This window comes from Quercus lobata, chromosome 4, assembly GCF_001633185.2.
Source record: "Quercus lobata isolate SW786 chromosome 4, ValleyOak3.0 Primary Assembly, whole genome shotgun sequence".
In the NCBI taxonomy this organism is placed as follows: Eukaryota; Viridiplantae; Streptophyta; class Magnoliopsida; order Fagales; family Fagaceae; genus Quercus; species Quercus lobata.
The window spans coordinates 47,779,662-47,802,153 of NC_044907.1; the positions used below are offsets into that span (position 1 = coordinate 47,779,662).

Consider the following 22,492-nt stretch of genomic DNA (forward strand, 5'->3'; position numbering starts at 1 on the left):
AGTCAGAGTAAAAAAAGGAGAAGGAGAAAGAAAAGTCAAAGGGGAGTGAATATATCTGTTCTAGTCTTCTATCATTGGTCAGTGGATGGGATCCACAACTTTGTCTAAAGTTGGGTTTTTTAGGTGAGAAGTACACCCGAAAATAACAACCAAACACAAGTTTGAAATGAGTTATAGAAAAATAGAGATAAAGATATGAGAATTGAATTAGAGTTTAGAGTGATGAGAAATAAGATTTAAGAATTGAAAATAGAGTTGTCTCTAAACCAAATAAGGCCTTATTAATCAATCACTATATGAATATATTGAATACAATAAAGCCTTTATATAAAGGCTACTATTATTCCCTTTCCTAGAATGACTTGGAATTCAAATAACCTATTCCTAGAATGAATAGGATTGCTAATAACAATTAAATAAAAAACTTAATAACTCCTAAACCAAATAGGAGAAAGACTCAAAACATAAAATATGACTCATGGGCCTTTAGTATAACCAAGAACAACCCTTTCCAGATTTCTAAAAATTACCAAAAATGCCCTTGTTCTAATAGAACTTAATTTAACTGATCCGGCAGCAACTAAACAATAAAGTAAGACTAAACAAGGTCCCATGAGAGCACCCCATCATTCGAAACATCCCAAATTAAGGCTCGAGTACTAGAACTAACTTTTCCTTGCTCTTATAGGTCTTCAAAGTGGGCTGCCACTTACGTTCCCCATCATCTCTCCCCGACTTGGAAATTCTCAACACTGGCGAGAAAAGAGAATGATAACTCTCATAAAGGTCACGGTTGATACATTGATTGAAATTCGTTAGCAGTAATCCAAGTACACTCTAAAAGAGGGCAATTCTTCCAATGGACCAAATACTTTTGGTACCCACCTTTCTCTTGTTGACACAATTTGATCATCAAGAACATCATCAATGTCTTCCTTTGTGTGAGGGGCTGGGAGCAAGCAAACAACAACCTGGTCCTCATCATCAAGATTAGAATGTCCTGGATACAATGTCAAATCTTCAACATTAAACACATTACTAATACCCATATCTGAAGGTTATTCAAGGACAAGCATTAGAGCTTGTGTTCTTCACAATCTTGCATGGGCCTGCATTCTCGGAATGAAGCTTTTTGTAAGTACCCTTAGGAAACCGCTCAAGTCGTATACAAACCATAACCACCCCCCCCCCCCTTCAAAATCAGCAAAGCATCTTCGAACAATAGTGTGAGCTTTGTATCGCTCTTTACTAAGCACAATCTTTCTTCTCACATCATCATGAATCTCCCTTATTTGACTGGCAAAGGATTCAGCTTCAGCACTTGATCTTGCACTTGGAGGTAAATTAATCAAATCAATGGACTTTCTAAGTTGCAGCCCAATAACAACCTCAAAATGACCTATAGATCTATTAACAAAACTATTATTAGCAAATTCTGAAATAGGAAGTAGCTAGTCTCAATTAGCATCATGACCCCAAAAAGTGCTTGGAAGTCCAAGGACAAAGTCCATGCTAAGATCCTCCCAAGGAGTATGAGGTACCGGTATTGGTGTGTAAAGACCAATGTTCTTTCTCCTCTTGGCTAATTGACAAATGCAACGAGACACAACCTTCACAAAAAAGTTTCTTCCGAGAGTTGATATATATTAAAGCTTCTTATTCTAAGTATAAAACAAATTTCTAGTAAATGAGATAATTGCACCAATAACAAAAAGCTTGCCCAACAGCATAGAACTCCTTATCATATGTTGAATATTTCAATTTAGCATTATTTAACTTTTCGTTGAAGTATGCAATTGGATACCCCCCTTGACTTAGAACACCTTAAATCCCCACATTTGAAGCATCAACGGTGACTTCAAATGCCTTAGAGAAGTCTAGTAGGTGAAGAACAGATGTTTTTGTCATTAATTTCTTCACTTCTTTAAAAGCTTTGCTTGCTACCCCTATCCAAGAAAATTGTCCCCTATTTAAACAATCCGTTATAAGAGCCATACTTGTGCTGAAATGTTGAATAAACCTTCTATAAAAAGTCACCAAACCATGAAAACTACGAGCTTCATGTTAAATTGCAAGTTCAGGCCACTTCAAAATAGCTTTTAACCTTTTTAGTATCAGGTTCCACACCTTTAGATGAGACAACCAAACCCAAAAATACCACACAAGAAGTCATGAAAGAACACTTTTGCATGTTAAGATAGAATTTTTCTTGTCGAAGAACCCTCATTACTTGTTGCAAATATTCTGCTCTTCTTTGGTTTTACCATATATAAGCATATCATCAAAATAAACAACCAGAAACTTGCCAATAAAGGATTGGAACACTTGTGCCGTAACCCTTATAAAGGCATTAGGTGAATTGGTTGAGGCCAAATGGCATAACCATCCATTCATTGAGACCATCCTTTGTTTTAAAGGCTGTCTTCCACTCATCTTCAGGCCTCATTTTGATTTGGTGGTAACCACCCTTAAGATCCATCTTTTAAAAGATAGTAGAACCTCTCATCACATCTACATCTCATCAAGTTGAGGTATGAGAAACCGATATCTGATGGTAATCTGTTAATTGCACGGCTATCAACACATGCGCCAACTATCATCTTTGGGCATTACCATGCCATGTGTCCCTTTTCCCCACACTTAAAACAATGATCCTTACCTTCTTTCCTCCTATCACCAATCATAGTAGCTTTACTTTTCGACTCAATAGCAGCATTCGCTTTGCAATTTGTCTGCATAGTAGGTGCTATAGGGTCAATTTTCCGTTAAGGAGTTTTACTTTTATACCATGTATAGATTTGATTTGTCTTCCTTGGAAGTTGACTTTGTGTTTTATTTGCAATAAATAAATGTATCTAATCATGATGATAGGATTCTTTTACTTGTATAATGTAGGAGACAATGATATACCATTACATGCCATTGCTTTATTGGGTATATAGAGGATATTTTGTTTGGGCTTGTAAGAAAGTATCATTTTCTCGTGTCATGTTTTTCTTCCTTCGTTTCTTACCCCTCTTTTATTTTTCTAAATTGGGGAGGGTAGGGATGGATCTAATATGAAAAATTCTGCATGCTTCTTTTTATCTTTTAATTTGGAACAAGTGGATGTCAAATCATTTACTTTGACCTTATTAGAGTGTGATGATGATTTTGTTATTTCAATTTGATTTTCCACTTGACTTAGCCATTACTTTTTTTATTCCTGTTTACATTCACAGAGATTGAAACAACTGTCACAAAAATTTGACGACAATGTTAGAGATGCCTCAAACAATTTTGAAAAGTTAATGGAAGATAAGAAAGAAACAAAAGGATTGTCTTCTAAAATTCTTCAAATGGCTGCACAAATAGCAAGGTAATCTGTGTTGAAACTTTTGGTTATTTAATTATTGTTTTGGTCTTCAAGTTTGGGACAACTTACTTTTATCTTATTTTATGTGTTTCTAATCTATTTCACTAAGGTTATATAAATGCTACCGTTGATAATGGGCCTTGGATGTCATCATCCAAGGCTCATTATCAACAGTAACATTTATATAAACCTAGTGAAATAGATTAGAAACACAAAAAATAATATAAGTTGTCCCAAGCTTGAAGACCAAAACAATTATTAAATAACCAAAAGTTTTCAACACAAATTACCTTAGACTTTGCTATTTCTGTAGCCCTTTGAAGAATTACAGAAGACGATCCTTTTGTTTCTTTCTTATCTTCTATTAACTTTTCAAACTTTTCAAAATTGTTTAAGACATCTCTAACATTGTCATCAAATTTTTGTGACAGTTGTTTCAATCTCTGTGAATGAAAACAAGAATAAAAAAAAAGTAATAGCTGAATCAAGTGAAAAATCGAACTGAAATAACAAAATCATCATCACACCCTTATTAGGTCAAAGTAAATGATTTGACATCCACTTGTTCCAAATTAAAAGATAAAAAGAAGCATGCAGAATCTTTCATGTTAGATCCATCCCCACCCTCCTTCCCAATTTAGAAAAATAAAAGAGGGGTAAAAAACGAAGGAAGAAAAACATAACATAAGAGAAAGTGATACTTTTTTACAAGCCCAAACAAAATATTCCACTATATACCCAACAAAGCAATGGCATATAATAGTATATCATTGTCCCCTATATTATACAAGAGAATCCTATCATCATGATTAGATACATTTATTTATTGCAAATAAAACACAAAGCCAACTTCCAAGGAAGACAAATCAAATCTATATATAGTATAGAAGCAAAACTCCTTTACGGAAAATTGACCCTAGAGCACCTACTATGCAGCCAAACTACAAAGCAAATGCTGCTATTGCGTTGAAAAGTAAAGCTACTATGATTGGTGATCAAAGGAAAGAAGGTAAGGATCATTGTTTAAGTGTGGGGAAAAGGGACACATGGCATGGCAATGCCCAAAGATGATAGTTGGCGCATATGTGTTGATAGCCGTGTAATTATCAGATTACTATCAGATATCGGTTTCCTATACCTCAACTTGATGAGATGTTAGATGTGATGGGAGGTTCTACTATCTTTTAAAAGATGGATCTCAAGATGGATCTTTTAAACAATGTCTCATGGGCGTCGAACATAACCACACAACCACATACCCATTAAGGGCATCAAGCATGACAAAGCCTAGAACAAGAGAGGCTATCATAAGTATAAAACATAGAAGCAAACAAGCATAGACATGAAAATAAGCTGATCCTAACCCTTTGATATGGGTCGAGGCATATGGACGATGACAAAGACTATAGGGTCTAGATCAGGTTCTAACCATTAGGCCAAAACACAAGAAAATGCGATAAAAGGAACAAAAAGACTACAATAGCACATAGAATGACAAACATAGCCTAAGCACATAAACATGGCATGGAACGCACAAGCACATGGAAGGTGGCATAGAACATATAGAGAACAAAGATCCAAGCACACAAGCATGTGAAAACAGAGATCTAGACATATAGGTATGGAAATATGCATCTAGGCATGTGAACGTACATAAATCCAAGCATACAAGCATATGAAGGCATAGACATAGGCATAGGAGCATAGAACATGCATACGACCATGTAGATCTAAGCAAGGCATAACCATAGACATGATATCAAGCATGTGAGCGTGAAAACCTAGACATGGCATGCAAACATCACACAAGGTGCAAATCAATTATTCTAAATGAAGGTAAGCAAAAAGTGTGGATTTAAAGATGATTAAAAGACCTTGGAAGTTGTTTGAATGCCTTCAAACAACTTCCAAAGGGTTCGGGAGCCTCTTTATGATTTTTGAAATGATGTAGGGCTTTATTGCAATTTTGGAAAGACTTGGGGTCAAGATGTGATTTTATGGAAAAAAAAAAGGGGTCAAAATATGAATATTGAAAAGTTCCAGGTCAAAAAGCAATTTTTGAGGAAGAACGGGTCAAAATATGATTTTGGAAATTTTTGGGATTAAAACATGATTTTGAGAATTTATGAATTAAAACATGACTTTCAGGAATTATGGATTAAAACATGATTTTTGGGAATTTTGGTATTAAAACATGATTTTGAGAATTTATGAATTAATATGCAAATATGGGAAAATACGTATTAGATGCAAACAGGATGAAATGAATTAAAATGCAAACATAGCGAAAATATGTGAATATGTAAATATGAGAAAAGGGATTAAAAAGAATGTAACAAAAATACATAATAGCAAATAAAGAAAAGATGGCATTTTATTAAAGAAAAGAAAACCTGCATTGACCCTTTTATTTTAAAAGGTGGGCTGAATATGTTTAAAACATGAAATGGATCTAAAGACAAAGGGGAAAGACCTGGATTTGAACCCACGGCCTGGCCTCAAGACATCCTTGGGCTGGGGCACACCTGGCTAAAATCAAAATGGCTTGGACCTAAAGCCACTTATGGAGTGGGCCTAAAGCCCAACTATCAAACCAAACGGACCTGAATAGCGTTCAGGTGCCCGGATTGGGCCCATTTGGCCCAAACCCGATTCTCTTAAATCTTCTTTCTCAAACCCTAGCCGTTTATTCATGCTCTCTGGAACCTTCTCCCTCTCTCCAACCTACTCGGCCTTTCTCCAATCTCTGAACCTTTCTCCACGGACCTCCATGGCTAAAGACTCAAGCTCATCACGTCTAATCAGTGCTGCCGCTACAAGCGGTGGCCTACTGTTCATCACAACCCTCATCAGGTTTTCACTCCTCTCTGAAGCTCTGCTCTCTCACTAGACCTCCATGTCTGACCACCGAGGTCCATCTCTCATCACCCCCACCCACGGTGGCGATTTAGTTCCTCAAATACTATCTCGGCCTAGACCCTTCTCTAACAAGCTTGAGGTTTCCATCCAAACCCAAGCTCTCTCTCTCTCTCTAAAACCCTCTGATCTAAACAGAGTGGAGCCTTTGGGCTCCTCCGTGGCAAGCCCCAACAACTACCAACACAAAGGCAGCTTCTGTCTCAGACTTCTCTCGGCCTAAACCCGAACCCAGGTCACCGAGTCTCACTACTCTCAAACCCAACAACCGCCCTTCGATCTACAAGCTAAGAACGCCTCAGATGGCGCGTGAACCACAAGAAGGTTATGTGGAGGCTAAAAGCCTCACGGGTCAACCACGATCTACAACCGTGGTGGCGGGTGGCCCTACACGCGGTGGCGTGTGAACACGGGTGTGCAAAAACAGAGAGTAAGTGCTGAGTCCATGTTTGTGTGCTCGGTGTTTGAGGCTTGTGTATGAAAAGTGTAGTGTTTAGCACGGATTAGGAGTATAGGGTCTGTGGTGACTCTGTGAGCATGTAAAGTGTGTAGAGCTACATATTGTAGACAAAACCAGTGTGTATGCGTGTGTGTGTGAGAGAGACAGAAGTATTATGAAAGGAAAGAAACAGGGAAAAGGAAAAGAGTTTAGGGTTTACCCACTGAATGTACTCTTTCTGCTTCTATTTTTCTTTTTGTTCACTTTGTTTTGGCTGAAAGGGAAACCAATACACAAGTCAGAAACTCAAGTTAGACAAAAAGAAAGAGGAAATTTATAGCAAAAGAGATGGAAAAAAACTCTGATTCTTTGTTGTTGTCTCTGTTTCTCCTTTTCTTTCTACCTTTGTTGCTCCTTTGGGATGCTTGCAGCTTTTTTTGGTTTTTCTTTTGGGAAATCTCCTGAATCTGTTGTGAGGGTTTTTGGATGAGAGAATGATAAAGATGATGGGAAGAGATTGGGGAGAGGCAGAGAGGGTGCCCAAGCCGCGGGTCTAGGGTTTCTAAAAATGCTCTCTTGTACCTCTGTAGTGAGTATTTGTATGGGAGGACGCGTGCTGTCCAAGCATGCACTATGAGCTGGCACATGGCAGATAAGTTCAAAAATGGGCTACTTGGGGAATGCTCTAGAATCGAATGCAAGTCATTTCTCATCAACCACCGCTCGTTTTGACACTCACCAATGCTCAATGGACCTTAAACACACACAATAAAATGTCAGGATAGTCAAATAAATTTATCAAGAAAAAAGATATGATGGGACTAAAAGAATAAATATGAGACTATTGTACTCAATTAATGATGAACGCTTCTCGATAAATCTAACTAAAATCCTACACTAAGGTGGGGTTTGGATACATGTTTTGAATTGTGTTTGCGTTTTACTTAGGGATGGCAATTTAGATCCGATCCGCGGATACCCGGTCCGGCCCGACCCTAATGGGCCGGATTTTACCCGGTCCGATAAAGAATAGGGTCGGGTATGGGTTTTTTTAAAAAAATCCGAAGCGGGTCCGGGTCGGGTTCGGATTTTATAAAAAAATCCGAAACCCGACCCGGATAAGACCCGGTTATATATATATATACAGTATTACTAAATTACCCTCACATATATATAGTTAAAAACCCTAAACTTTTCTACACTCTCCTCATTTCAGACTTTCAACTTTTCACACCTCCGCCTCTCCCTCTTCATCTCTCAGCTCTCTCACATACATAGCCATAAGAAGCCCACAACACACACGGCGTCACGGCCACAAGCAGACTGGTGCTCTGCCCCTCTCATCTTCCTCACGTCGTCGCACAGGCTTTACCCACGCCGCCGCCACACAGGCTCTCTACTCTTTCAACTCCGTTTCGTCCTCGCCGTCGCCGATCTCGCACTGTCGCATAGACGACACAGTCCTCTACCTTTCTCATCTTCCTCGCCCATGGCCACAAGCGTGACACGGCCTCACTCCACCTCATTCTCCATTTTTTTTCTTTTTTCTTTTTTTCTTTTTTTTTTTCTGGGTTCTTCGCTTCAATCATGTGAGTTTGTGTTTGTGTTTGTGATTTCTGAAAGGGAAAAATGAAAATCATAGATCTGAGATTCTGAAATTTGTGTTTGGTTTGTGATTTTGAAAGGGAAAATCGTAGATCTGAAATCTATGTTTGTGATTTTTGTGTTTATGTTTGTGATTGTGTTTGGATTTATGTTTGTGTATGTGATTTGGGGCTGAAAAATCATAAATCAAAATTTTTGTTTCTGATTTTCTCTCCAAAAAAAAATTTTGTTTTTGATTTTGGGCTGGACTGGTCATGAGGGACGGGGCCCGCGGGGCCCGTGGAGCCCGTGGAGCCGGGTTCGGGTCCCGGGAAAAAAATCCGTTTAGTAAACGGGCCGGGTTCGGGCCGCGGGTCTTGGCCCGCGGGTCGGGTCCGGGTATGAAAAAACCCGGCCCGAACCCGACCCGTTGCCATTCCTAGTTTTACTCTTTTATTTTTTAAACCATGTTTCAGTGAGACTTGAGTGGTTATGGTTACTGTTCATGAACAGTAGTCGTAAAGGTTAACTTTTCAACCGTAAATAGTGTATCTATGTAATGTTCATGGACCTACAAATATTACTTTTCAACAACTTTTTCATTAAAAATAGGTCTCACGGTACTATTCACACATTTAAAAATTATTTTACTACAGTGTTTTCAGTTTTTAGTTTCAGCAAAATAAATTCTATCCAAACGGATCTTAAATGATAATCCCAATCCATGTCAAGATTACTTTCTGTCTCCATTGCAGCTCACCAGAGCAATCTTGAAAACTCCAATAATATGTCAGATATGCATTTTGAAGGAAATCAATTGCCAATTTAAATAACAAAGCTCATTTTAGAGGTGAATCATTAACTAGCAACTTTCTCATTTTCACAACAATTCAATCAATGCAAGCCTGATTTCAATCTTTGGATATTAAAATAAAGAGTACTCAAAATCGTTTAATGTCATGTCTAAATAACTAATGAAACCTTTGATTTGACATCTAGAATTCCCATCAATTTTGGGGCTAGACAAAATACGGTATCAACACACCAAATCAAAATAAGGCCTGGAGATGAGTGGAAGACGGCCTTTAAAATAAAGGATGGTCTCAATGAATGGATGGTTATGCCATTTGGCCTTTCCAATGCACCTAGTGCCTTTACGAGGGTTACAACACAAGTGTTTCAACCCTTTATTGGCAAGTTTCTAGTTATTTATTTTGATGATATACTTATATAGCAAAACCAAAGAAGAGCATCATATTTGCAACAAGTGATGAGGGTTCTTCGACAAGAAAAATTCTATCTTAACATGAAAAAGTGTTCTTTTATGACTTCTCGTGTGGCATCTTTGGGTTTGGTTGTCTCATCTAAAGGTGTGGAACCTGATACTAAAAAGGTTAAAGCTATTTTGGAGTGACTTGAACCTGCTAATTTACATGAAGATCATAGTTTCCATGGTTTGGCTACTTTCTATAGGAGGTTTATTCAATATTCCAGCACAATTATGGCTCCTATAACAGATTGTTTAAATAGGGGACAATTTTCTTGGATAGGGGTAGCAAGCAAAGCTTTTAAAGAAGTGAAGAAATTAATGACAAAAGCACCTATTCTTCACCTACCAGACTTCTCCAAGGCATTTGAAGTCACCGCTGATGCTTCAAATGTGGGGATTGGAGGTGTTCTAAGTCAAGAGGAGCATCCAATTGCATACTTCAACGAGAAGTTAAATAATGCTAAATTGAAATATTCAACATATGACAAGGAATTATATGCTGTCGAGCAAGCTCTTCATTATTGGCGCAACTATCTCATTTACAAGAAATTTGTTTTATACTCAAATCATGAAGCTTTAATATATATCAACTCTCAAAAGAAACTTTTTTTTTTTTAATAGTAATAAGTTTATTGATAGGTTAGCCGATAGGTGCAGACCATTTTTCCTTTTACTGCATAAGTGGAAAAGGTTTGAGTGGACTGAAGAATGTGCTGTAGCATTTCAGCAGCTGAAAGAGTACTTATCTTGGCCACCTATCATGTCCAGTCCAGAGATGGATGAGGTCCTGTTTACCTACTTGGCGGTGGCCTCTCATGCCGTAAGTTTTGTTTTGATATGAGAAGACAGTGGCATCCAAAGACCAGTCTATTACGTAAGTAAGTCACTTCATGAAACCGAGGTGCGGTACTTATCACTAGAAAATGCTATCTTGGTAGTAGTGCATACTACATGAAAACTCCCCCATTATTTTCAGGCGCACACTGTGGTGGTTCTTACTCAATTACCGCTCAAGTCCATACTTCGAAGTGCAGATTATACTGGGAGGATTGCTAAATGGGGCACGATTCTGAGGGCTTTCAACATCAAATATATGCCTCGTACCTCTGTGAAGGGCTAAGTCCTTATCGATCTAGTAGCCGAGTTTGCTAAACTTCCAGAAGAAGCAGAGGTGAAGCAACATGGCATGGATGAAAAATTGGTTGGCTTAATCTCCGCACAAGACACCTCATCCTGGAAAGTATATGTAGACGGAGTAACAAACCAACAGGGAGCAGGAGTGGGGCTAGTTCTGGTATCCCCTGAAAAGATCATCATTGAAAAGTCCTTGAGGCTGGGATTTTCGGCTATGAACAACGAAGCGGAATATGAAGCTTTGCTGGTGGGAATGACTATGGTCCAGAAAATGGGTAGAAAGGCAGTGGAAGTGTTCTCAGATTCAAGACTGATCGCCGGCCAGGTAAAAGGGGAACTGGAAGCCCGAGATACAAGAATGCGGGAATATTTGAGTCAAGTTAGGTATGTACAGACGAAATTTGAATCCTTTGACTTGTCACATATTCCCAGAGGTGAGAATACCCATGCAGATTCCTTGGCAACCCTTGCCACCTCCTCGACACGGAATTTGCCGCGGGTGATAATTGTTGAGGATTTATGCACCCCCACCCCCACCCCAATAAGGAAGGACTTGCTCCAGATCCATCAAGTCAACTTGGGGCCGAGCTAGATGGACCCCATACTCCTATTCCTCGAAAGCGATATATTGCCTGAGGAGAAAACAGAAGCTGAGAAAATACGAAGGAAAGCTCATCGGTTTTGGTTGTCCGAGGACAAAAAGTTGTATAAACGTTCTTTTTCTGGGCCATATCTGCTTTATGTACATCTTGAGATATCAGATTCACTTCTAGAGAAATTGCATGAAGGAATTTGCGGAAGTCACACGGGGGAAGATCCCTATCTCACCACGCAATTACTCAAGGATACTGGTGACCAAATATGCAGAAAGAAGCGCAAGAGTATGTTAGAAAATGTGACCAATGTCAGAGATTCGCTCCAAACATCCACCAGCCTGGAGGAATTCTTAATCCTCTTTCCAGCCCTTGGCCTTTTGCTCAGTGGGGTTTAGATATTGTAGGTCCTTTTCCTAAAGCACTAGGAAACAAAAAGTATATGCTGGTCGGCACGGATTATTTCACTAAGTGGGTCGAAACTGAACCTTTGACTAATATCAGATACGTAGATGTTAAAAGGTTTATCTAGAAGAATATTGTTACTCGATTCGGTGCTTCCCACACCCTTATCTCGGATAATGGCTTTCAGTTCGACAGTAAAGCCTTTAGGCAATACTGTTCTGACTTAGGGATAAATAATAGATATTCCACTCCGGCCTATCCTCAAGGGAATGGGCAAGCTGAAGTTGTCAACAAGGTTATAGTGAATAGATTTAAAAAGAGGTTGGACGACGCAAAGGGAAAATGGGTGGAGGAATTACCACATGTCCTTTAGACGTATCGAACAACGCCTCGACTGTCAACAGGAGAGACCCATTTCTCAATGACATATGGAGTCGAGGCCATAATCCCTCTGGAAACTGGTTTCCCAACGTTAAGAACTAGTGCATTTACCCCGAGCAATAATGATGGGCTGTTGGAAAAGAGTCTGGACTTGATCGAAAAGCGAAGGGAGAATGCAATGGTCCAACTGGCTTACTACCAACATAAACTCAAGCAAGGTTACGATACCAATGTAAAGCTGAGGCCGTTGGCTGTAGGAGATCTGGTATTGAGGAAAGTTCTGAGAACCACCAAGAATCCAGCCTGGGGAAAATTGGGGCCTAATTGGGAAGGACCATATCGAATCACTTCAGTGGCAGGAATAGGTGCCTATTATTTGAAGATCTAGATGAAAAAGCTATACTCTATCCTTGGAATGTAAACAATCTAAAGAGGTATTATTATTAATAAAAAATAGTCCTATTCAGCTTCCCTTTAATTTATCCCGATCATATGTCATGTGTTTCCTCATCTATTGAAATATTAAACAGAAACTAAGTTATGTCAGGTTCCTCGGACCACAAACTTAGTGGAAATTAATACCCTATGACATCTATTGAAGTATTAAACAGAAACTAAGTTATGTCAGGTTCCTCAGACCACAAACTTAGTGAAAATTAATACCCTATGACATCTATTGAAGTATTAAACAGAAACTAAGTTATGTCAGGTTCCTCGGACCACAAATTTAGTGGAAATTAATACCTTATGACATCTATTGAAGTATTAAACAGAAACTAAGTTATGACGGGTTCCTCGGACCACAAACTTAGCAAAAATTAATACCCTATGACATCTATTGAAGTATTAAACAAAAACTAAGTTATGTCAGGTTCCTCGGACCACAAACTTAGCGGAAATTAATACCCTATGACATCTATTGAAGTATTAAACAGAAACTAAGTTATGGCGGAAATTAATACCCTACAACATCTATTGAAGTATTAAACAGAAACTAAGTTATGTCAGGTTCCTCGGACCACAAACTTAGTGGAAATTAATACCCTATGACATCTATTGAAATATTAAACAAAAACTAAGTTATGTCAGGTTCCTCAGGCCACAAACTTTATGGAAATTAATACCCTATAACATCTATTGAAGTATTAAATAGAAACTAAGTTATGTCAGGTTTTTCGAACCACAAATTTAGTGGAAATTAATACCCTATGACGTCTATTGAAGTATTAAACAGAAACTAAGTTGTATCAAGTTCCTCGAACCACAAATTTTGTGGAAATTAATAACTTATGACATCTATTGAAGTATTAAACAGAAATTAAGTTATGACAGGTTCCTCGGACCACAAACTTAGTGGAAATTAATACCCTATGACATCTATTGAAGTATTAAATAGAAACTAAGTTATGTCAGGTTCTTCTGGCCACAAACTTTGTGAAAATTAATACCCTATGACATCTATTGAAGAATTAAACAGAAATTAAGTTATGTCAGGTTCCTCGGGCCACAAACTTTATGGAAATTAATACCCTATGAAATCTATTGAAGTATTAAACAGAAACTAAGTTATGATAGGTTCCTCGGATCACAAACTTAATGAAAATTAATACCCTATGACATCTATTGAAGTATTAAACAAAAATTAAGTTATGTCAGGTTCCTCGAGCCACAAACTTAGTGGAAATTAATACCCTATGACATCTATTGAAATATTAAACAGGTTCAATAGAAATTAATACACCCTTGTACTGTTAAAATGCTAGTTCAACACGAACTTGAGCATTTGAAAGGAGTAAACCCTTAATTCCCATTCTCGGATCACAGGGTTTGTGATCACCTAGTAAAGATGTAAATCTCAATAAGCCTACGGTGAGCATGCTGCTTCTCGGCCAGCTTTTTCTTCAACTCGGCGTTGCTATTTTCTGATATGGTCAGTCTTTTCTTCTCATCTTCCAATTGCTGGTAGCAGTTATTAGTAATTTCCTCCAGCCTGAAAGTGGCTTGGGCAGCCTAAAAGAAAAGGATTAATATCATGCCAACAAAAAATATATATCTATAAATAATAATTATAAGTAAAAAAAAAATGGGGTTAACATCTTACCATGCCCAGATATCTTTTACAGTTGAGGAAGACCTCATTCTTCCTCATGCTTCGCAGGTCAGACATATCTTTTGAGAGCAGCAAGGCCTCCTCCACGGCTGAGGCAACATGGCACCCTATGCCCCCATTGAAGTCCCTGAGTGATGCATCATCCCTCAGGGGCTCCCCGTCGTGCATGGATGCTAGAAGCCAGGCTTATGGCTTTGGAGGCTGAAAGTCTGATCTCTCCAAGACCCGTTGTGATGTATGGCAGACCTTTTGCTGCTTTGCAGCTCTCGTCTTCTCAGGTCAGACGGGATCTTTCAACATCAACCATGTCCTTCCCTTTCTGCTCCCTTTTCCTTTTTGGATCAGCAGGGTCAGGTCTGATTGGTTGAGGTTGGTAAGGAGCAGGAGAAGGAGATTTGGGAAGAGGTGGGAATCTGAGACTGTGCAAATTTCCCTGGTGCACCTTTTCCAGGCTGATTTTCTATCAGCTCCATTAAACTTCTCTGAGGCTTCCTTTGGACACCCATTTCGTCAAAAACTTCCTCAGGAGGTAGAGTCTAGTTAAAAACCTCGAATTCATCCGAGGAATTTGACAAATCTACAACTTCCTCTAGATTTCTTTCTTCTTCTTCTTCTTCTTCTTCTTCTTCTTCTTCTTCTTCCTTGAGAACGAGCTGGGATGAGGATGCTCCTACTGAAGGAGTGGCAACGAAAAGTGGTTGGGTGCGGGAAGTATCTTTAGGGAGTGAAACACCCTCTGGAACAACAAACCCTTAGTAAACAACACCGATGCGGTGGAGTCGGGGGTCACGAGCTTTGATTACGTATTTAGGGGCTTGGAAGGCGAACGAGAGGGGTGTGTATCCAAGGATCAAATGAGCTGCTCGGAGTTGACCGTCAGCTTCGTTCACATACACCTCGGCTTGCAAGATCCTATCCAAGCTTGCCTTGTTAACTAAGCTGAGCTTGGGCTTGGTAGCACGCTTGTCTACAAAGTCATTGAATTAGAATGGGGTTTCGTTAGAAACAAGGACATTGAGACACGAAAAGGAAACGTAAACCAAAATTCATGAATCTACAACTATACCCCCACCTGGTTCTCCCTCCTCCATTGGACAGGGTAGGCCATTGTGCCATTCCCCGGAAAAGATAAGGAAATCCTCCTTTAAATTCTTGTTTGAAGTGGGAAGGCACTGGATTAGCCTAACTTCAGGATGCCTCAACTTGAGGTAATATCCCTGCCCCTTCAAATTGTGTAGATTGTACACCCAATTCACATCATGTTTGGGACACATTGTGTGGGAGATAACCTAAAAAACCTAAGGTAAGTCCTAGTAATAGTACTCATGGGAATGGTCATCCCACCCGCTATGAAGGCAATCATGGGAATGACCACCTCCTATGTTTTCCTAGCACCGACCCATTCCCCCTGGGCAGCGTACCTCATGCCTACTGTGGTGGGATCCTATACTTAGCCCTAAAACTCCACATACCCTCCTCGGACTCGACCAAACATTTAAACTTACCCATTTTCTTAAGAGGTTTCGAAGAAAAGTTAACAAGTTTAAAATGAAAGCTAAAGGATTTAAGAAGACTTACGAGTTTGGAAATGAGTCCTCGGACAAGTTTCTAGTATTTGTAGACGCACAGGGAAATGAAAGATAGAGAGAGAGGTTCAGTGTATGAGCTCTAGGATTATGTGATTGCAGAAAGTAAGCAAAAGAATTGATTTGAAAAGCTATTTATAGTGACATAGAAGTTACAAGCGGGAAAGTTCCCACTCGTAAAACAAGAAAAATCCTTCATCGTTCGATTTACATCTTGCCGTTAAACGTGGGGGATAGGAGCGTCGCCAAAATTTAATGCTGGCACGCTCTGGACGCCGAAACTTCAAGAGCGTGCCTTAAGCAGGTAAAAAGACATATAGGAAGTCAGAAATACGGAATAGGATCATAAACAAGATGGGCTGAGAACATCAAAATCATCATTTCCTCCCGAGGAGTAGAAAAGCAAGATATTGAAGGGCTATTGTGGGGGCCATTTAGTTAGGAGGTACTGTTAAGGTACTGTTAAGATATTCGAATGAAATTATAAGGAGAACGGAGTAAAGAGAAGAGTTGAGATAAGTCCAACGAATGTCCGAGGATAAAAGCCATCTCGGTAACAAATGTCCGAGGTAAGTAGGGCTGCCATATCATTATGGACCTTCTTCGAAGTTACATCACAACTAAGGGTTGGACATTGAACCAGGGGTAAGGAAAGAAAGGTAAGCAAATATCTTCAAAAGCTGCTACCTCCGCATTAAATGCCTCTCAACCAACTCTTTGGCCGTATTAATGTGGAAATGATGCCTGAACAGTGATCAAGCAGCCTTACAGCTACTGGCTGATGATTCTGGGAGATGCTGGATGGGACAGGAAGGAGTTTCCCGAATCTAACTCACACGTGTGTGGTAAGGATGACACCAAGATGGTAGTATATAACATAGGAAAAAAATCAAGGATAAAAAAAAAAACACAAGACAGTGCATTCTTGTATAATTTTATTGTTCAACCAAATAATATAGTACGAACTCCTTGAGTTATTCCAATGACAGATTTTCTAATCCTACTTGTGTCCAGCAGTCTTAAATCACCAAATTTGATCGTTTTTCTTCTGGAATAAATCTAGTTCTTTTATCCACGCTCTACAAATTTATTATTTGGACCGCTTGGGTTTGAGCCCAACCCTATTTTAGGTCTAGTCCAATCTCAGTCCTTACAACTCTCAAATACCTTTTAATTTTTCTTGTTATGTAATTAATTTTGTGTGTAATATTATGCAATTAGGAAAATGCTAAAAGTTACTAAAAATTTTACTATAAAAATAATGAATTATTAGTGTATTAATAAAATAATGAATTATTAGTGTATTAATAAAATAATGAATTATTAGTGTATTAATTACCTTTTATGACTTTGTGATGCATCAATTTACAAGATCTATATAATAAAATTTGTAATATATTTAACATCACTCATGCAACTAATTATTCAACCATACAATAAATTTATTTATTCTCATAACGCAGTGAAATTTTATGTCATTTGCAATTAATCTATATATAATAATAATAGGTAAAGCTGTGAGAAAATCCAATTAGATTTCAAATTGAAATTCAATTAGAGTCTAATTTTGTACCACATGTCCCATCTAATCTAAGTTTTTTTAATTTTTGTATCAAATGAGTTAATTTAGTGTAAAAAACGAGGATTAAAAAAAAAAACATAATTTTTAAACGATTTTATATTTATGAGCCTTTTTTTTATAAAACTAAAAATAATTCAAGTTTATAAGTCATCTATATATATATACATGTCCCATCTAACCAAAAATTTTAATTTTTGTGCCAAATAAGTTAATTTAGTGTAAAAAACGAGGAGTCCAACATAAATAAATCATAAAAAACATAACTGTATATCTAACAATATATATAAAATTAGAGGAAGAGAGAGTTTGAATGATTTAATATTTATGAGCCTTTTTTTTGTATAACTAAAAACAATTCAAATTTATAAGTCATCTATATATATATATATATATATATATATTAATAGGTAAAGTTTAGAGAAAATCTAATTAAATTTTACCATTGAAGTCTAATTTTACACCATATATCCTAAATTATTTATTTTTATAGAGGGTTTTATTTCATAATTTTGGAATCAAATGTGAGGCCATATCATAAATCTCCATTCAAGTGAGTTATTGTGTACAAAAACCAAAGAGTTTAGAATTAATAATGAACATAAAATATCTAAAGAGTCTAGAATTTTTACCTAATAACATTCTTACAAAACTTTTTAAAGAGTTAAAAAAAAGTATAAGAATGACCATCAATAATATTTAAATTATATATATAAGAATTATACTATTCATTTTAATGTTTATTTTTTAAGAATATTTATGCATATGATTACAAGCTAGTTATTCAATTAAAAATTATTTTGACCACAGACCCACACTCGTTGCATGCTCCAAAACTTTACTACCAGTTCTGTGGTAGTAAATAGTTTATCCCAAAAAAAAAAAAAAAAAAAAGTTCTACTGGTAAATAAAGCCTCAAACTAGAACTAAGAAAGGCACAGACACTCAGACAAAAGTCACAACCCACACAGACGCCAAGATAAAAAGTCAGAGGCGGTAAAAGTTGAGCTAGAAATGAGATTAGAGAGTGCGAAAGAGAGAGAAACCATAAAAGCAGATCAAATCTAAAAGAGAGTGAGAGATAGTCAAAGAAGCGAGAGAAGAGAAGAAATACCAGTGATGAGGCGGTGACGATGATCGGCCTGCTGGCAGTGGTGGCGTGGCCTCCTGTCTTAGAATCAAAATAAAAGAAAAAAGAAAAGGTTGGCGAGAAACAAACCAAAATACAAAATAAACTGTGTGAACAAAATCACAAATTCAATGACCAACAAATAAATGCCTTACAATACGAACAAAAAATCAAAAGAAAAAATGACGAGTTATTAAGGCCCTGTTTGGTTTGGAGGTTACTCATCACTCAAACTCCTAACTCGATTCTTATAACTCTAACTCAAATAAACCCATAACTCTGCTTGGTGGGTCGTTTGGGTGGAATATCTCAATGGGTTTTCCAATTCAAAAACTCTGCTTTATGTCACTCACTGGGTCCCACAAAAATTTATTGTAGAGCCATTGTTGTACCTTGCAAGGGAGAGAAGCTGAAGGAATGTAGAAGATCGGTGAATATGAAGTAGATCTGAAAAATAAACCAACAACAAAGGTAAAAAAATATTTGTTAGAAATTCCCTTATGTGAAGTAGTAGAGAGAGATATGATCAAACTTATAAAATGAAAACCAGCTTCGGCAAAGAAAAAAAAAAAAAAAACCTGGACCCAGATGCGTGAAGAACAGGGCAGATGATATGAGGAAACTTTTCTCACCTTTCGGTACAAGAACAGAGCAATATGTGAAAGTGAAAGATAGAAAATGAGCGTGAATGAGGTGATTGCACTAACTAAGGCTGTGTTTGGTTGCCGTAAGGCTGTGTTTGGTTGCCGTAAAACGTTTTCTGGAAAATACATATTTTCCGGAAATGTTAATTTCCGGAAAAGGAAAATATTTTTGTGTGTTTGGTTGTATTTCAAAAAATTTTCCGGAAAATATTTTCTAGTGTTTGGAAAAGAAGGAGGAAAACACAAACCCAGAAAACACACAAGCCACAACCCAGAAAATACATCAAATCCGGCGAAACGCTCGTCCGACGAGCGTCCGACGAGCGTCCGACGAGCGACGAGCGTCCGACGAGCGGCGCTCGTCGATCGACGATCGCGATCGATCGACGAGCGCGATCGACGAACGATCGCGATCGTCGATCGACGATCGCGATCGACGAACGCGCTCGTCGATCGCTCTCGTCGATCGACGAGGGACGAGCGCGCTCGTCGATCGCGATCGTCGATCGACGAGAGACGAGCGCGCTCGTCTGTGCTCGTCGATCGCGATCGTCGCTCGATCGACGATCGCGATCGTGCACCGCGCCGCTCGTCGGCGCGGTGCGATCGTCGGACGAGCGGCGCGATCGTCGATCGCGCCGCTCGTCGGCGCGATCGTCCCTCTCTCTCTCTGATCTGGGCTCTCACTGAACTGGGCTCTCTCTTTTCTCTCTCTCTCTCTCTCTCTCTCTTTTTCCAGAAGTCATTTGAAGTGAAAACAAAGACAGAATTCATTTTCCGTGGTCAAGGCTGAAAATTTCGGTCAACCGGAATTCAATTTCCGGAAAATAACGTTTTCCGTCACAGCCAAACGCTCCATTTTCCGGAAATTGATTTCCGGAATTCGTTTGAAGTCGAATCAAACGCAGCCTAAAGCTGAAATTGAATAGTGCATATGACCGTTGGCTCCATAATTTCTCTGCATGTAATGGGACTTGACCTTCAGTTGGGACCCACTTACCTTTAGTTAATTACAACTTTGCCACTATCACCATTACTCATTATCCGGAAAAAAAGCAAAATGTGTTTTTATTTCTCCTCGCTTTTAGTGCGTTTGTATACCGTTTATTTTATTAAAAATTAAAAATAATAAAAAATAATAATTTTCGATTACGGTTTACACAAAAAATACTATTTATATGTCTATTTGTACTGTTTATGTCCCATGAACAATGCAAGAGACGCTAGTCCTTTGAAAAAAAACGCAAAACGTAAACGCAGACACACTACCCAAACGTACACTAACTCACTTTTTTGAGTTAAGAACGATGGAAAGTGTAAAACCAAAACAATGCCAAACAAGCACAAATGGTGTGGGTCTCATTAAAAATGAGTAATGAGTGATGAGAATTGAGCAAACCAAACATGGCCTAAAGTGTACTCACTCCATGTCACGCCCAAACTCAACAATACAAATAGTCACGTGACAATAGCCACACTTTTTTATAAATTTTTATCTTATGGATGTACAAGACCTTCTTAGTAACTAAAAATTATCCTTAAATAAAATTTCATCAATAAATCCACAACCATCCTCAATAATGCAATTGTCAAAAAATCTCCAAAATACTAATAAAAACAACAATCCAAACCCCATGACCGTTAAACAAAAGATATACTAATTATTACAAGATCATCTTATTTCAAAATTTTCTAATCTCTATTCAAGCATACACCATCAGCAAAAGTTCCAAAATTTGCTATTTTTCATAATCTGAAATTGAAGGAGAAAAGGGGGAGGGGGGGTGAGTTGACAACTCAATAAGTAAACAAATACCAAACTAGTTGAAACAAGTATATAGATTGACAAAATAATATAAATTTATGAGATCAACATATTTCACATATGTCAAAGTTATAATATACTATGGGTTACACTTCACTATCAACTTGCCTACTATCCCTGCATGCTGATACTCCAAAAATCTGGAAAACCTTATCTGAAACAGGACCAATCTGGAAAATTTTAAATCTTTAGAATTACATCTTTATATTGCACTTTTCTGGCTTTTAATAAAAATATAATGAATTGATAAAAGTGGTCATTATTTTGTAAAATAGCACTCAATGCTTACCCATTTACACATTTTAAGAGAGATATTTAATAATAATAATAATAATACCTATTCATTGAATAAATTGGGTCCAAATATGAAAATATAAATTACTTTTATTATGTACTCATTCTATCATTACTAGATTAAAAATATTTTTATCAATTTGGTTATCAAACGGGATAAGTTACCACTTCAAATAATTTTATCACATGTTAAGAAGTAAGAAAGAAGGCTAATGAAAATGGTGTTGTTTTCTTTTTCAGCAAAGACAAAGGGATCAGTTGTGCTACAAGATTTCTTCTATTCTGAACGTGCATATTAAACTTCCTATCAATTAGATTATTTACCACTCAATCAAATAAATTCATTCTTTTTTCTTTATAATTTTAAAGTACAAAAAATATTGAAATTTAAACAGATGAGAGAGTTATTACATGTTTTAATATTTTGGAAGCATAATAAGATATAAAAAGATAATGCAATCCTGCGGTTAGGGAAAATAATTTAATAAAAAAAAAATTTGACAGATAAAATGACAAAGTTTGGCTACAAATTTAGTGGTGGCTTTTAAGCAAAAAACAAAATATCTATTAATGATAGGGAAGGGAAAATAAGTAACATTTTGGATTTTTCCCAAAAAGCAATGGATCACCAATTCTTTTGATTTCATCAATAAATTTGAAACAATTGGCGAAATACTTTTTATTTAATATAAAAAAAAAAAAAATTCTCTATCAGTGACTACCTCAAACTACAAAATGACCAATTAGAGCAAAAATTTCTATAAACACAGTGATAGATTTTAGATCAGGGTGTGATCTACTTAAAATTCTCCTTACAAACGCAAAAAGAACAATTAGAAGATAAACTGAGAACAATTTTAAAGACCATAATTTTTCAAAATTTTCTAACATATATTTTAACAGACTTTTTTTGTGCATTTCTAAAGTCAACATCAAAATAAAGTAATAAATTATTATGTGTTCATATGTATACTCTCCCTCTCATATAGGGTAGATCCTACTGACCCATTCCCATGTGAAAGGGAAGACCAGAATATACAATAATTGTCCTCAACCTAAGAGCTTGTTTGGCTAACAAAATTTGATCACTCAATTTCCATCACTCATCACTCATCACTCAATTTTTCACATCCGTTTGCCTTCATCACTCAGTTTCCATCACTCACTATTTTTCACACTATTTGGGGGGCCCACGCCTGTCACGGTGCAGCTTTTTTTTTTCCTTTTTTTTTTTTCAGTACCCAGAAA

The 22,492-nt window shown here is 37.4% G+C and overlaps 1 protein-coding gene across 1 annotated transcript; it reads right to left on the reverse strand.

The window, feature by feature from the left end:
* Positions 1-258: 258 nt before the first annotated feature.
* On the reverse strand, positions 259-19,146 carry LOC115986957. Its single transcript, XM_031110393.1, has 6 exons — positions 19,060-19,146; positions 18,874-18,928; positions 18,467-18,519; positions 7,071-7,464; positions 6,931-6,984; positions 259-1,332 (listed from the first exon to the last, which is right to left on the reverse strand). The coding sequence occupies exons 4-6, from the start codon at positions 7,421-7,423 to the stop codon at positions 1,092-1,094; spliced, it is 648 nt and encodes a 215-aa protein (XP_030966253.1). The 5' UTR covers positions 7,424-7,464; positions 18,467-18,519; positions 18,874-18,928; positions 19,060-19,146; the 3' UTR covers positions 259-1,091.
* Positions 19,147-22,492: the final 3,346 nt, after the last annotated feature.

What these genes read in the sequence shown, in the direction of transcription:
- LOC115986957 (XM_031110393.1), bottom strand. Translation starts at nt 7,423, where the DNA reads ATGAGAAATGACTTGCATTCGATTCTAGAGCATTCCCCAAGTAGCCCA. An exon ending in GACAACAACAAAGAATCAGA is followed by an intron (nt 6,985 to 7,070) that starts GTTTTTTTCCAT and finishes TTTCCCTTTCAG; the next exon opens with CCAAAACAAAGTGAACAAAA. An exon ending in AGAAAGAGTACATTCAGTGG is followed by an intron (nt 1,333 to 6,930) that starts GTAAACCCTAAA and finishes TTTACCTCCAAG; the next exon opens with TGCAAGATCAAGTGCTGAAG.